We start from the raw sequence: 17,602 nt of genomic DNA on the forward strand, positions 1-17,602 counted from the left end.
TCACCATTGTTGTCAATGCGCTGGGTTTTGGCACGAGCCTTATCGATGGAAACTCCATGAATCTCCACCCAGACCTGCGGGTCCACAATGGAGTTGGGCTTGTCAGTGTTTATTTTAGGAAGTTGCTGAGCAGAAATCACCTGTGAGAGAAACAAAACAGCCCACAAGTACAGTAAAACATAGATTTATCAAAATATTTACAGGGCACATGGGAAGCGGAGCAGTATTTCCTGTCAGACCATCATGAAAAGCTAAACTAGAGAAGAGGAGCTGTTACTAACCCGTATGGTAAGTTGTGTGGGTATGTGTCCTGGTCCTCCACCTGTGTTCTCAGGGTCAAAGTCGGACTTCGGGTGACACAGGAAGTCAGGTTTGAGCACGTACCCACAGCGCCCGTTGGGCAGAAAGCGGCCCTGGTTCAGATCCATCTGCTCTCCCGGTGTCTGGAAGTTCAGAGCCACTGGAGAACAGAACAGAGAATGAAGCATTCAAGCATTTCCTGCTGGACTTGCAGACATGCAGGAATGTCCGAGTGCTCGTTCGGCTCACCCATCTGGCAGCCCGCGTTCCACATGTCCTGAGGGTCGTAGTTGGAGGATTGTAATCTCTGGCCTGATGGGTAAATCCTGCTCAGCTGCCGACTGTTGTGTCGAACAAACATTTTCCCTACAGGGAACACACATAAAACAAGCGCACATACAGTAAAACAAATGAACAGACGTTTCAATAGTAGTTCAGCTGTTTTTAAAGTAGCAGATCAGCATGACAAACTGCTACATTATTGCTTGTATTTAGTATAATTTTGTTATTTATTATTTTACTATTTAGTATGGAAGCTAGTTTCACTAAGTAAAAGATAAAAAGATAATTGCGAAATATAAACTCGCAATAGTGAAGTCCAATTCTGAGGGAAAAAAGACTCAGAATTGAGAATTTCTCAGAATTTCAAGTTTATATCTCACAATTTTGAGAAAAAAGTCTTTTTTTCCTCAGAATTGGACTTTATAAATCGCAATTGTGAGTTTATATCTCCCTATTCTGACTTTATAACACGCAATTGCAACTTTATATCAAGCAATTCTGAGAAAAAAAAGCAATTACCTTTTTTATTCAGTGGCAGAAACAAGCTTCCATAATTTAGTTTTAATGCTGTTAACAAATCGATATTCTCATTGTTTTTACATACACTACTACTCAAAAGATTGGGTCAATTATTAAGCAAGGATGCATTAAATTGATCAAAAGTGACAGCAAAGACATTTGTATTTCAAATAAGGCTGCTCTTTTAAATTTCCTACTAATCAGAGCATCAAAGAAAAATATATCACAGTTTCCACAAAAATATTTAGCAGCTCAACTGTTTTCAACATTGTTAATAATAATAATTGTTTTTATTATTATTATTATTATTATTTGAGCAGCAAATCATCATATTAGAATGATGTCTAAAGGATCATGTGACACTGAAGATAGAACATTCAGCAGTTATTTTAAATTGTAATAGCTGTTTACAATATTACTGTTTTTACTGTATTTTTGATAAAAATTCAGCTTTGGTGAGCATAAGGGACTTCTTTTATGACCCAAACTTTTGAACGCTAGAGTAAATTTTGCCTTGATTTACTAAATACATTATATAATTTGACAGTTTCCTCCTATAGTTTTGACGTAGGTATTTTTTTCTCAAAAGGATAGCGTGACTGACCTCTAAATCGGTCTAATTATGTTTTTTTTTGGGGGGGGGGTTGTTGGAGTTGTTGTGGTTTGCATGGTAAATGTGCTCTGAGTGGTGTGACACGACCTAATTATGAAATGATATGAGTTTGATGTAAATTTGTTGTGCCGCTGGCTGTCAGTGTTGGCTGGAAGAGCAGCATTTTGCGGTGGAAGTGATCTGATGATCTGCTCATTTATTATAAACCATCTGGTGGGGCCCTAGGCAACAGGTCGGTCCTGATAAAAGCAGCAGACATTACATAGTTCACAGTAATTTATTAAATATATTCATACAACAGTGTATTTCTGGGAAGTCGCATGTGACATCTATTATGACGGATATCACGGTATTATATTCCACAATTTAAATAACTTGCTTAAAAATGCTCAGATATATATAACTTCTATTGCTTTTTCTTAAAAAGACAGGAAGCGCTTCTCATTGCAGTGGTTTTGTGGATCAGGCCGGTCCTAAAGCACACAGAACATGATGAGACTTTAGTGTATATGCAGTGTAAATTTGTTTTGTTCATCTTACCCGAGTCTTTGATGAGTTTAAGTGCCTCATTTTCAGAGAAAGAGGACATTACGGTAGGAGGTCTCTGATTGGCTGTCTCGAAACCACTGAAGGGCGCACTCTGACAATACACCACCATATCTGACAGCTCTGGACTCAGTTTAGTGCTCACAGACTGGGGGGGATTTATACATGTCAATGCATATGTACACACACAGACAGAGTTTTTTCAGAGAATTTTTAGGCATTTTATGAATCATAAACATACGTATGATCCATATAGCTAATGATATACATTTACCTGAGCTGCACAGACTCAAATAATTATCGCAAATATGCCAAATGTTAAAACACAAATAGTACACGTCAAACCACATAATCATCCAATATTTTACAAAACTGGGAACAGGATTTAATTTATATCTGTACTCACCCTTACAGGATCCTTTTTGGATTCCTTTTTGTTCCCGCCCCCTCCCGCAGCAGGATCTTCATCTGAGCTATTTGAGAAGCTAATCCAGCTGTCAGTCTTCCCCAGCAGACCATTCAACTTCTTCCCTTTCAGAAGGATCCGCCCCATCAACTCCTACAGTAAAATGGGCACATGAGAGAAAGAACATTGCTGAAATGTTAACCAATTCCATGAACACTGTGTCTTGCTTAGAAAATGGCCCTTTTATAACACTGAGGAAGTAAACACAATAATTTAGGTCAGAGGCTGAAACACACCTTAAATATTAGGGAAGAATGTAGGGATGACAGAAAGGTCTTGGAAACAGCGCAGAGTGAAAGAGAGGAGGGAATCTCATCATAAATATGAAAAAAGAGGCAAGTGTGCTTGACACAGTTAAAAATTTTACACTACACCAGTATGAGCACTGGCATGTGTTGATTTAAAATCATTCCTAGTACTAAATGATTTCCTATACGCTTTTTTTTCCCTTGTAGGCAGCACGGGTCAGATGTTTTTACTGATAATCCTCAGAAAGTAAACAAGAAGTTTCCAGAAGCAAGCAAGGAAGGGTTAGCAACACCAAAATCTTGGGTTTGATTTCCAGAGAATGTATGGAAGTCATTTTAGACAAAGCATCTGCCGAATGCGCACTATAGTTTAAAAGATTGTGGTCAGTAACATTTTTGAAAGAAATTAATATTTTTATTCAGAAAGGATGAATTAATTGATAAAAAAAAAAACACTGTAAAAAAATCATTGTTGGTTTAACTTAAAAAAGTTACCTGGTTGCATTAAAAATTTGAATTAATTGAAATTAAAAATTTGAGTTAATACAAAGAAGGAGAAACTCAAAATATTATGTTATCTGAACCACATTTATTATCTAAGTTGATTTGACAAAAGAAAAGAAAGTTATAACAAATCATGAAAATAATTTTTTACAGTGAAACAAACATGGTTTCCTCAAAGATATTAAAGGCTTAGTTCACCCAAAAATGAAAATTCTGTCATTTATTACTCACGCTCATGTCGTTCTACACCCGTAAGGCCTTCGTTAATCTTCGAAACGCAAATTAAGATATTTTTGTTTAAATCCGATGGCTCAGTGAGGCCTACATAGGGAGCAATGACATTTCCTCTTTCAAGATCCATAAAGGTACTAAAAACATATTTAAATCAGTTCATGTGAGTACAGTGGTTCAATATTAATATTATAAAGCGACAAGAATATTTTTTGTGTGTCAAAACAATATCTAGTGATGGGTGATTTCAAAACACTGCTTCATGAAGCTTTGGAGCGTTATGAATCAGCGTGTCAAATCAGCGCCAAAGTCACGTGATTTCAGCAGTTTGGCGGTTTGACACGCGATCTGAATCATGATTCGACACGCTGATTCATAACGCTCCGAAGCTTAATGAAGCAGTGTTTTGAAATCGCCATCATTATATAAGTCGTTATTTTGTTTTTTTTGGCGCACCAAAAATATTCTCGTCGCTTTATAATATTAATATTGAACCACTGTACTCACATGAACTGATTTAAATATGTTTTTAGTACATTAATGGATCTTGAGAGAGGAAATGTCATTGCTGGCTATGCAGGCCTTACGGAGCCATTGGATTTCAACAAAAATATCTTAATTTGTGTTCCGAAGATGAATGAAGGTCTTACGGGTGTAGAACGACATGAGGGTGAGTAATAAATGACAGAATTTTCATTTTTGGGTGAACTAACCCTTTAAGCAGCACAGTTATTTTAATTGTAATAAAATACTGCACTATATTACTCTTTTTTTTTTATCAAATAAATGCAGTCTTAGTGAAAGACTTTCAAAAACATTACAAAAATCTTACCGACCGCAATCTTTTGAATGGTATATATGTGTAAATGCAAACGAGCGACAGAACACTGTCATTATGCAAAACGTGAGGTGTGAAATAGTTACACAGAGTGAATTCAAGTTGACTGGGACACTTTTTCCCAGTCATCTCAATGGCAAAAAGTGTCCAAATCACCCTGAATTCACCCTACAGTAACTATTGAATTATGATTAACAGAGAAATTCAGCGTACTGCTTACTGCACAGTACAGTAGATACTACATACTGCCTACATAAAAAGTACTATGCAACACTAAACGCTTCAAACAGTAGAAAGCTACACTGAGGTCACATGACCTAATTACAACATGGAATGTTTCATTTAGCAGGTGGTGTCCATTTAGCATAATGAAAATACATTCGGTTCTTTTGCTTTTTTAAATTCGGGTATGCCTAAAAATATCTTCATTTTTGGAAGTTTGATAAATTATTAATTCAAGGAAGAGGAAAACCAGAAGTGTGTGTGACCTCAGGCGAGGGCAGCTGTTTGAGGGGCAGCTCATTAAGTGGCTTCTTCAGGAGCTTTTTGCCCAGAATGGAGCGAAGGTGCTGCGCCATGACCGCCTGCTGCTCCACTGAGCAGTGATTCTCCAGGGACAAGATCAGAGGATATGGAGATGCCTACGGAAAGAGAGAGACATGATTGTTAAAGAGAAACAACTATTTACAGTAAGTGTGAACTATTTAAAATGAAAAAAAAAAAGCATGCTACGCTAACCCATATTGTTGCATTATACAAAGATTTTCATTATCGGCTGTTGTTATGCTTGATGTGTCTGCACCTTGAAGGCGTACTGAGCGATGGTCTCGATGACTTCTTTAAAGAGCACTTTGGAGGTGAGCGTGTGTCCGTGGAAGATCATGGGCTCTCCTTTATCACCATCCCAGCAGTCCAGCTCAACACATCGACAGCCCTGATGCAGAGCTCTAAACACGCACACAAGACCCATGAGTTTAACCACAAACAAAGAGCATGAACATTAAATGTCATCATTAGTGTTGTATCTCATAACCCAGTGGATCTGTAATTTTGTATAGCTGCCTCTAGTCTCAGCATCAGATGTCACTCCCACGGCTGAACGTCTGATAGCACACAAAATGGGAAACACTTTGGGAGTTTGGAAGTTGTTATCTGAATGGTTGAATTCTACAGGACTTCAGGGAGACACGTGTCGCTTTTTTTAACGGTTCGACTGGAAACAAAGTTGTCGTGACGCCAAATCCCTTGTGGAAGAAGAAAGCTGTTTTGTTTACAACTGTGACAATGAGCGCTTATCAGGATCAACTAAATGATTAAGTATGATTATGATTAAATATTTAAAAAAATATTATATGATTAAATATTTAATTCTGGACAACACATGAGCCTTGCAGAATTGGATTATCTGTCATTCATTTGTATGCAAAATTATTCATATTCAAATTTATTTAATGTATTCTTTTGATTAATGTCTTTTAATTATTCATTTTTATGAATCTTATTAATCTCTTTTCTATTAATTCTAGTCATTAAAAGCTATGTACAAGTTTAAGAGAATGTAACTTTCCTGCATGCTCTTATTTTGTTCTTCACGTTTGTCTTTTGCTTCTTCTGTTCTTCCTCTCCTTGTATTCTGCAAATATCTTACTTCTTTTGGGTCCTTCTTTCTCTATACTCTGACCTTCACAATCTTCATCTGTTAGATACAATACTTTGGAATTTATTATAAACTATAGAATAAGATTGATCGTATTTATTCTTGTTTAAACTTAATTGTTATTACTATTTTAATATTTACTTGATTCATTTGTTGTCACTGTAATCTTACATTTTTACAGTTGTTATTCCTTATTCAAATTTGATTTCTGACATAATCATTGCTCATCTGTCTGGATCTCACTGCATCACATTTATAAAGTTCCACATATGTCCTGTACATTGCATGTTCACTTAGCAAATATTTTAGCTAATCTGATGATTTGATTTAGCTAATCAGCACTATTTTACCATATTTAAATCCAAAAATTATTTTGAATGTTACCACATGAAAACATTTTTACAGTGCAAAATACTGTCATTTTCTGTCATAACACAACAAATTTCAGCCAAAAAAAAAAAAGATTTAAATGAATACTTTTATTCAGCAAGGATGCATTTAATTGAACAAAAGACGCTTTTCTGAATCCTGAAAAATGTTATGGTTTCTACAAACATATTAAGCAGTACAACTGTTTTCACTGAAACTGATAATAATAAGCAAATCATTATATCAGAATGATTTCTGAAGGATCATGTGACACTGAAGACTGGAGTAATCATGCTGAAAATTCAGCTTTGCATCACAGGAATAAATTACATTTTAAAACATATTCAAATAGACAAAAAATATATTAAAACAATTCTTTTAAATTGTAATAGTATATCACAATATTACTGTTTGTATGTTTGTTAAAAAAATCTTACAAACCCCAAAGTTTTGAATGGTGATGTACAGTATATTTCATCTACCTCAAAAGTTTTTCCTTTTACTGGAACCTTGGGCATAATATACTTTTATTTAGTTTCTAACTTACAAAGGTACTTGTTTGTCTATTCTATTAAATTTCTCCTAGTCAGTGTAACAGAACACAACACAAATGGTCAGAAAATAAGCTAAGCTTAGTGAATGCTGTAACGCAGACTCAAGCAATGATTGTGATTTTACAGAACAAAGTATAAGTGTGTTTTCTTCTACATGACTTATCTATGAGATGCTTGAGGCAGATTATAAGGTGTGGGTGGGTTGGTATTGTACCTGATATAAGGCTCAGTGCTGCTGGCGCTGGTCACTTGGTCTTTAGTCAGGTATGTATTATGAGAGGAAGAGATGTAGTAGTGAGCCAGTGGTCTGCTCATGTCCTGATACACGTGAGCGTGATCCGGGTTAAACACATCGTTCTCTTTCGAGAGCATGTACATGGTGAAACCGTTCTGGGTCATGAACAGATTCTTCTGGGCTGAGAGTCAGAAAGAAAATGTATTGGTCAAAAGCTAACACAGTTAAACACAAGCTTCAATAGCTGAGGAAGTGTTTCATACATGCTTTGTATTGTATATTTAGTTTTACTAGGATATTAATCTTAATTCCAGTAAGAGCAATCAGGAATAACCAAGTTATTTAGCACAATAACCAATGACACACTACTGAGCTATGCGCTCACACTAGTTCTTGGAAGTGGAGTTTTTCAGTTTTTCAGGCGTGGTTTTCGCTCCAGGTTTCAACAGACTGGATTGTATACAACATTAGCCATTTTGAATAGATTTGAATTGGCCTTTCATTTCTATTGACAGCATAGACAGTAGAGTGCAGACAGGAAATAATGGGAGGACAGCAAAATAAATGTGAGCTAGATTTGAACTGACGGTGCCTGCATGAGCACCATGGGTCATATTACAGTACATTTTTCATATTACAGGACAGGTCTATCTCCAGGTATCTGGATATATATATATATTACTGCATTTATACTATTCAAAAGTTTGGGGTCAGAAAGACTTTTTTTTTTTTTTTTTTTTTTACATTTTTAAAATTTATAATGTTTCATTTATATTTCAAATAAATGTTTTTCTTTTGAACTTTCTATTCATCAAGGAATACTGTAAAAAAAATGGATTACCGTTTTTACTATATTTTTGATCAAATAAATGCAGCCTTGGTGAGCCTAAGAGACATTAAAAAAGCTTACTAACCTATGTGGAAGAATAATTTTATAAATCATAATTAATTATATTTTTAAAAAACTGCATATACATAATATAAATTCAGCAGTGTATAGGAAGGGAAAAGAGGATATGAGAGAATGTAACATGAAGTCAAGAGTGCTGATAGTGCTGAATCAATGGGAAAGGCCAACAGATTGTCTGAAAAGGTTAAAAGACAAGAACTGCTAAGAGAGATGAAAGAAAAAAAATGACATAAGTGAACCAGTGAGAAAGAGTAAGGATTTAAATATTCTGCATGTATGTTGAATGGTGAGATTTTCTGCTAAGAACTCTCCTGGCCGTAATGAATAAACTGAAGGATGGAAAACTCCATTGTTCAAGAGTCTTCACTGAGTTAAAAGATTAACATTAAGGTTTCCACCACACCCGAAACCTTTGAGCGGTAGTGTAAATATATAATATACAGTACATAAACCATCTATATGTGTGGTTCTGATGGCTGTGTACCCCAGTTGTTGAGCTCATAGGTGTGGATGAGACTCTTCGCATGGGCCAGTGATGCGTCCTCGCCCTGGTCTCCAAGAAAATCCCGCAGCTCCAAGGTGGTGAGCACACATCCGTTACCGGAATAATGCCTGAACACCGCGTCCAGCTCCGGCCTGCGCATCAGCTCACGACAGAACTCCTCAATCTCCACGTGATCCAGCCGGCCGTCACAGGAACGATCACACTTCTACAGACAAGAGCAGGAATAAAAGAGAGAGACTGCTCGAGGCTTTATTTAATTTAAACACGTTTTTACAACCACTCCTGCCACTTACATGGCTCTCTCGCACAAACCTTAAAGAGGGTACGAGCATACTGTTCGTTCAGGTCAATGTTGATCAGCTGTAGCAGATGTTTCACCTCGTCGTAGCTCATCTTCCCATCCTGGTTCTGATCCGCATGTCTCAGATAGCTTCGAATCCAAGTGTGAACAGTTAGGGAAAACTAGACAAAGCGATAACATGCATTCACAACATGATGCCAGCTATACAGTATGAAACTATAAACAATCTCTCTGCAACACAACCTCAGACCAAAGGAACAATGTATCAAGTTTTTCATGTTGAGAAAAAGATAATAAAGGGCATACAGGTTAAAAATAATAATAATACAGTGAAAGACACATTGGGGGAAAGAGAAACAGGACAAAGTTATTTAAGGTGAGAAGAAATAGCATGGTTTTTATATGTGGTTTATCTGTTCTACATTTGGTCTATAAATAGTCAGCTCTCTCACTGAGTAATGGAGATTGTGTTTACATGTGCATTTATTGCTCAAGGAAACTAAACATAAGCCTTCTATTTAAAAACTATAATTAAATGTGTATTACATGCTGTAAATGGCACTAATGTGCAGTGGACGTGTGTCTACTTGCTTTTAGGAAAGATTGTAATTAGTACTAAGTTCTAGAGGTTTCACCCTGCAGGTATGGCTTTAAGGATATTGGTCCAGCTTTTCTTTCTGACTCATGTTGGAGACTCGGTCTTTGAGTGTGCGAATGCCTCGGACCCAGCACTCCGCTTCCTCCTGTGTGGGGCAGCACAGATCCAGGCTTTTCCTTCCCCCACGGAAGACCACAGTGAAGCAGTGTTTCTCTGGAACCAGACCTGCCATCCGTCGCAGACACTCCGACTGACAGCCCTCCCGCACACACTCCACCTCCGTCACAGAGACTGACAGAGAGAAACCACACACAAATGAGTGCTTAATCCATTACTACTGCTATTAATCCACATAATACATTACATAAAGGTGAAGTGTGTAATTTATTTGAAACTACTGGCACCAAATAGAACTGCATAAAGAAATGAATCAATCAACTTTCAAACAAACTTAATGTCATTATGTCTGGCGCAGTCAGGCCACTCAAACAAACAAAACATAAACAGTCTGGGAAATAATAAACAAGCAACCGGAACACTTACAGCAAAAAATAAATTAAATAAAACTATTAAATCATTATTGTCCATGCAAGAAGGAGGTCAAAGATGTCATCACACTGACGCTGCACATGAGTGTGAGGATTAATTTGGCTCTTGTAAAACATGACCTGTGCAACAGAGTGCCAAAAAATGATTACGATGTGCCCTCATTGCTCCTAAAACACACCCACACCCATATAAACACACTTGACAGCCAAGCAGAGGCTTTAGATAGACAGCCAGTGTTGAGGTAATGCATTACAAGTAACAAAAGTTTCATAATCAGATTACTTTTTTCAAGTAACAAGTAAAGTAACGCATTACTTTTACATTTACAACAACATATCTGAGTTACTTTTTCAAATAATACAGGTTACTTTGCTGTCCCATTTATTGCCTGACACCTCTCTTGCCCCCATGTTGAGAGAAATCATGCAGAGGCGTTGTGTGCGCTGTGTCAACATGATGCTTATTATAGTTCTAGACTAAATGTGAACATACTCATTTTACTTGCACAAAAACAGCTTCAGTATTCTTCAAAATGAATAAAGTGAAATGCAAACTATATTATAAAAATATTATGCAAACCCGAAATAATTAAATATGTTAAAAAATACAAATATACTTTATGTATTTAATCTCACTTTATTAACTTTTCTGCTGACCTTCGATGATCCAGTTTAACCAAAAAGGTGTGAAAGGGCCTTTACATTTGCCAAAACAAACAGGCAAGCCAAGCCCAGGTGAGAAAAAGTAACACAAATGTAACATAACACATTGCTTTTCACAAAAAGTAACGCAATTAGTTACTTTTTTGGGGAGTAACGCAATATTGTAATTCATTACTTTAAAAAGTAACTTTCCCCAACACTGCAGACAACCACCATCAAATGAGAAATGCTACTGCTAATACGATGAGATTTAATTATTATGTATTACAAAGACTTCCCCTCTCTTCTATTAGTCCCCGTCATTTTTTCCAGAGTCTAATACTCTTCAAGTGTGCACATCAAGTCAGCTACAGTATAATGAGGAACCTTAATCTAGCATAGCATAGAAAGTAGTCGAAACAATAACGTCTTTGAACTGTGGAAACTCCTACACTGCAATTAAACAAAGAGACACAAGGGAAGACAGACACAAGCTCTTTTAAATGGCAGACTCCCTGCCCACTTCCAACAGCTGTCTGACAAATATGCATTCATAATTCTTGTGTGTATGAAGAAGAAGGGTGTTAATTTTAACAGCGTGTGTGCTGTGACATGGGCAGTGAATGGGCGTTTACTATGTCACTGGCATTCCTCATTAAAGCCCGCTGCATAGATCCGTGGGAGCATGAACTCTCCAGGGGTCCGGCCCTGCATCTGCTGCCCAATGAGGAGCTCCTGCCTAACAGCACGTTGACACCTGGACAGACTCATCTCCTAGCCAGACCGGCATTATTTAGTCCAGCCTATTTGACACTTATGCCATAAACATGTGTCTTCTATCTTTATCTACCCTAATAAATAGCCAAAATAACAGAGGAATGAAGCGGTGCGTGATGAAACATCACATGCACAAACACTTATTCGCGTAATGCGAACACACACACACAGTCATGTACTAAGTGGACTATGTTTATTCCCTCAAGTGCGTGGCAGTCAGTGAGCTGTGAGGGGCATGCTGGGATTGGACAGAAGCAGCTGAGCCTGCATTCCTGAACCCAGTGTGACACAGCACAAGACAGAAACAGAAAGAGAGACCGAGTTGACAAGTACCATCAAATAAGTGTTAGGCTTATGAGCATTTTCAAGTGAACTTCACGCTATATACTACCATTCAAAAGTTTGGGGTCAGTAAGATTTTAATGTTTTTAAAAGAAGTCTCTCATGCTCACTACAACTGCGTTTTTTTATTTGACCAAAAATACAGTAAAAACAGTAATATTGTGAAATATTATTACAATTTAAAAGAACTGTGTGACGAGCAGGGCGGGCGAGAGCCGTGAGGGAACGGCGCGAGGCTGGTGACGCGAGAGTTAACGAGCTCCACCTGTGAGGCGCACCGGCCTCGAGTCTCTCACGGAGGAGCTCCGGAAGCATAAAAGGAGGAGCGACGACAGTGAAGGACGAGAGAGGACCAGGCCTGGACTTTATTTTGTTTTATTATGTTTGTGTGGCCGGCAGACGTCCGCGAGGGTCTGCCGGCATTACTTTCGTTTTGTTCTTTGTTTATTTTATTAAAGTTTATTGTTGAATGTTCGCCGGTTCCCGCCTCCTTCTTCCCACATCTTACGAACTGTGTTACAAACTGTTTTCTATTTGAATATATTTTAAAATGTAATTTATTTCTGTGATGTCAAAGCTGAATTTTCAGCATCATTACTCCAGTCTTCAGTGTCACATGATCCTTGTTTACAAATATTCTTCCAAATGAATATATGTGAGGTTTCAAGAGGAACACTCATTGATATTTTAGCTGAGTGCCTGTATAAAATGAACTTGTGTGTGCTTCACATGATCTGAGTCGCTGCGTGTTAGTGTCTGGCATACCACAGTAGTTCCTTAAAGGCCTATGTTTTACTGAAGTGGATGACTGACAAGTGAGTGGGTGGACTTTTGATGACTTTTGAAGGTGAATCAAAATGCTTTTATGTTTACACTACAAATGCAGCATATCTGAAGGAGTCAAAAGTAAGCAATAAGGTACGAGAGGCTGTGCTTCAGCCGTGACTTATTCACGATACAGCTCTAGCCTCAAGTACCTTATTGATTTTATAAAACGGCTAAGTGTGTTGTGTAGTGATACACAGAACCGTTGGGTGAAGTGGTCATAGTCGCGTTTTATCGTGAATAAAACACAGCTATTGACCAATCAAAATCAAGGACAGGAACTAACCGTTTAATAAAAAATAATAAAGCACAAATCTTTTCCAATTAAAATTTAAAAAAACAATTATTACATAATGATATAATTAACAATATCTTATATAGAACTATTTACCAAAATAACAAAACATCTAAAAAGGAGTTACACAGTGACATCTGTTCTTACTAACACTACCCTGTGATTGTGTGTGTCAGAGAGAACAAATTATTAATCACAGTGAGTCACTTGATTAGTTACCGGTTCACTTTTATCCTCAGGGATTCAGAGGTCATCAGAAAGATCCATAAATCCTCCAGAGAGCAGGGATTATTCATAAGCATATGACCTGGGCTTTAACCTACAGTACTGTACGGCTAGATGTGCATATGGAAACTTTGCAAGTTTCAAAATCCAGAAACATATGACTTATTTAGAAACATACATCCACTCACATGTCTATATTACTATACAAATGCTTCCAATTTGTTGTTCATGTGTTAGTCTAATTCAGGAGTGATTTAGGATTTATGTTTGGTTAAAAACGTAACAACGTAACAAAATAAAATCAGTAGATGTATATCAATAACGGCGGCGTATTTTGTTGTATTTTAGAGTTGAATAGCCTCAGATATCTCTCCACAGCCAGTGAAGAGAGATCACATAATTACAGCTGAGGTGATTACAAATATTTCAGAGGGCTGAGATGAATGACAGAGAGGCTGAAGGCTCCCTAAATAGGGTCCAACAACACCTGTGGTCTAATGAAAGAAATAACGTTCCCATGCTCCAGTAAAGTGCCATGAATGGGATTATAGCAGGAAGTCTCTTCACTCTCACAGCAGATTATCATTCCATTTGAAGAGCATAAGTGAGATTAAAAAAGATTATCAATCATTTGAACAGCTAGAGATTAGGGATGATAGAGTAAGATGAATCTGTGGTATGTTTCCATTATACTAGGAGCAAAGGTTTAATTTGTGTGATTAAAAAAGAGATTAAGAATCACCTAAAAAAGCAAGGTGAAAGTAACAGATTGGGATAATTAATTGGGCCATGTCCCATAAAATCTCTATTTAAAGTATAAAAGCACCAGATCTGCTGGTCTGAAATCATCTAACCAGAAAACGGGGAACGTTCTCAGAACGTTTTGGCTAATGTTCTGGCAAGGCTCTCTCAAAGTTATGAACATTTTTCAGTAACGCTAACAGAAAGTTTGGCCAGTTATCTGGTCTTTGAAATTTAGCACAAAAACAATATTTATACATCATTCATTAAACTTTTTTTTCTGAAACGTTTCAGTTGGAAGAAAACATTAATAAGTTACATTCCCAACATTCGCATAATCAAAAAAAAAAATTGTTTTTAAATGTTTAAAAAACTGGACGTTTTCATAACTTAATTGGAGTGTTAGCAAAATGTTTTTAGAACATATTTTTGTTAGCTGGGTAACCAGCAATTAAAGGGAACTTTAGATAGTTCTGGTTCATAATCAGTTCATAAACTGAAATATTTCCAGTTTAATTTCCTTGTGAGGAAATTAAACTGGAAAGAAGCTGAGTGTCTAAGCCAGTGTATAGACACAAACACACACCTGCACACATGCATTAATATGTTCAGATATATGCACATAAAACTTTATGGGTTTTCTGTTTGCTGTTGCGTTGATTGGAAAGTCCTGTCCCTCAAAAAAGAAAAAAGAAAAGAAAATGCCGAGCAATATATCACAGAGCAAGTGAGTCGGTTTAATATAGGGAAAAAAGCATGATACTGGATCTCCAAAGTTCAAGGACATATTCATATATAGAATTTTTCATCCAAAAACAACAATTCTGCCATTATTTAGTCATTCCAAACTGTTCCAAACATAACAATTTTTCAGTCAAAATAAAACCATATACTGAACTCTAATGCTATTTCTATAATGCCTATTCAATGATGTACTTGTCTACCAAAAAAATAATGTCTTTGAATCTTGAACATCTATGTGATTAATTCATTTAATCAGCATATCATGCAATTAATTCAAAACATTTTAATCAACTGAAAGACCTAATGATACCATAAACTATAATGGTTCATAAAAATACAAGACCAATACATTTATTGTGATGGCACCTGTATTGACTCATCATTGTGTAACCTTTTCGCATTATTTATGTATCTGGCGCAGCATTTAGGCCTTCGACATCAATTGAAAATCTTTACCTTGACTGACCTATGATTAATTGGGTCACTGCTACAGTTCATTACACTAAGCCAAATCCATCCATCCTGTTAAAATCAGTGGCATTCATTTTCTAAAAATTTAACGTCATTAGATTTAAAACCTGCTGTGTCCTTTGGGATAAGGCTAACAATAGGTATTCAAAGAGAGCAGAGCAAACATAGCATTAATAATGTCTTGTTTTGATTCAAAGCCAAGTATGAGGTCAGAGAGAGAGAGTGGAGAAAGAACACTAGTTAAAATAGCGTGTGTTTGTTTTCTCACTATTATTCTTCCTCTAGGGTGTGACTATGACTCCTTGATCCGACTCGTTGTGAAAAATAGTCCAAAAAATGCTAAATCAGTATTATAGTCTCTCATTCACATGTAAAGTTCTGGCATCATGGCTCCCGCATCCCTACAATCATGACGTCAGTGCACTAGAATGTCAACGTAAATTCTGTCAAGTCATTTCTGAATCATCAAACTCTTTCTGTATTGTATAACCTTGAAAGTCTCTTATGCTTAATAAGCCTGCATTTATGTGATCATTTATATGATCAAAAATAAAGCAAAAACAGTAATATTGTGAAATATTATTACAATGTAAAATAACTGTTTTATATTTGAATACACTTTAAATTTTAATTTATTCCTGTGATGGTCATTACTCCAGTCTTCAGTGTCACTTCATTGTCACATGATCCTTCAGAAATCATTCTAATATGATGATTTGCTGAACTGAATATGAAACATTTTTATTACTATTATTGAAAACAGTTGTGATGCTTAATATTTTTGTGGAAACCCCAATACATTTTTGTTAGGATTCCTTGATGAATAAAAAAGTTCAAAAGAACATTTATTTAAAATATACATTTTTGTTATATTATAAGTGTCTTTTATGGTCAATTTTGACCAATGTGTCTTTTCTAAATAATTGTATTAATTTTTTATTTTTTTCCATGAAAATTACTGACTCCAAAGTGGCTGCACGTGAAAAAAAAAAATCTTAATCTATTACACTGTTTAAAATATCTACATTATAATTTGTTTTTATTTTTAAATAAAACTACTGACTAGTTGCTTATTAACATGCATTTATATAGAATATTGGCTGTTTATTAGTACTTATAAAGCACAAATTAATGCCTTATTTTGCATGATTATATTCTGCATCCCTAAATCCTACCCAATACCTAAACTTAAAGGGTTAGTTCACCCAAAAATGAAATTTCTGTCATTAATTACTCACCCTCATGTCGTTCCACACCCGTAAGACCTTCATTCATCTTCAGAACACAAATTAAGATCTTTTTGATGAAATCCGATGGCTCAGTGAGGCCTCCATTGACAGCAAGATAATTAACACTTTCAATGCCCAGAAAGCTACTAAAGACATATTTAAAACAGTTCTTGTGACTACAGTGGTTCAACCTTAATGTTATGAAGTGACGAGAATACTTTTTGTGCGCCAAAAAAACAAAATGACGACTTTCCAACAATATCTAGTGATGGGCGATTTCAAAACACTGTTTCATGAAGCTTCGAAGCTTTACGAATCTTTTGTTTCGAATCAGTGGTTCAGAGCATGTATCGAACTGCCAAAGTCACACCCCCCCAGTGGTGAACCACTGAAATTTCTAAACACTTTTGACCTAATGAACCCTCGTTTTACCTCGTTAACCACTGATTCGAAACAAAAGATTCGTAAAGCTTCGAAGCTTCATGAAGCAGTATTTTGAAATCGCTCATCACTAAATATTGTTGAATAAAGTCGTTATTTGTTTTTTTGGTGCACAAAAAGTATTCTCATCGCTCTATAACATTAAGGTTGAACCACTGTAGTCACATGTAGAACTGTTTTAAATATGTCTTTAGTAGCTTTCTGGGCATCTGAAAGTGTAAATTATCTTGTTGTCAATGGAGGCCTCACTGAGCCACTGGATTTTATGAAAAATATCTTAATTTGTGTTCTGAAGATGAATGAAGGTCTTACGGGTGTGGAACGACATGAGGGTGACTAATTAATGACATAATTTTCATTTTTGAGTGAACTAACCCTTTAACATCTGCCTTACTAACTAATAATAAGCAGTAATTAGGGGTTTAATGAGGCAAAAATCAGTTAATAGTGTAAAAATACACTAAAGTGTAACCACATTTTTAATTACACCCAAATTAATTTATAAAGGAATAAATTCACTAGACAAAACCCTTGAACTTGTAAAGAAGGCTCTCTTTACTGAATTTAATCTCAAATTACATGTTGTATTTTGTTTCTGTGTGATTCAAATTAAACAGAGATGTGGGAAGGTAAACTGAAACACAAC

The 17,602-nt window shown here is 36.2% G+C and overlaps 1 protein-coding gene across 2 annotated transcripts in view; it reads right to left on the reverse strand.

Annotated features, from left to right (window-relative positions):
* Positions 1-17,602, reverse strand: part of plcd3a (phospholipase C, delta 3a) — a 31,427-nt gene that overhangs the window by 3,375 nt on the left and 10,450 nt on the right. For both annotated transcript variants that reach the window (XM_051886269.1, XM_051886270.1), the window contains exons 3-13: positions 9,739-9,967; positions 9,090-9,219; positions 8,757-8,982; positions 7,342-7,543; positions 5,350-5,494; positions 5,036-5,188; positions 2,667-2,819; positions 2,255-2,408; positions 550-666; positions 282-460; positions 5-140 (exon numbers count right to left, since the gene is read on the reverse strand). In XM_051886269.1, coding sequence (XP_051742229.1) covers positions 5-140; positions 282-460; positions 550-666; positions 2,255-2,408; positions 2,667-2,819; positions 5,036-5,188; positions 5,350-5,494; positions 7,342-7,543; positions 8,757-8,982; positions 9,090-9,219; positions 9,739-9,967 — 1,824 coding nt within the window. The remainder of the gene's footprint in view (positions 1-4; positions 141-281; positions 461-549; positions 667-2,254; positions 2,409-2,666; positions 2,820-5,035; positions 5,189-5,349; positions 5,495-7,341; positions 7,544-8,756; positions 8,983-9,089; positions 9,220-9,738; positions 9,968-17,602) is intronic.

This window comes from Ctenopharyngodon idella, chromosome 3 (genome assembly GCF_019924925.1).
Source record: "Ctenopharyngodon idella isolate HZGC_01 chromosome 3, HZGC01, whole genome shotgun sequence".
Lineage (NCBI taxonomy): Eukaryota > Metazoa > Chordata > Actinopteri > Cypriniformes > Xenocyprididae > Ctenopharyngodon > Ctenopharyngodon idella.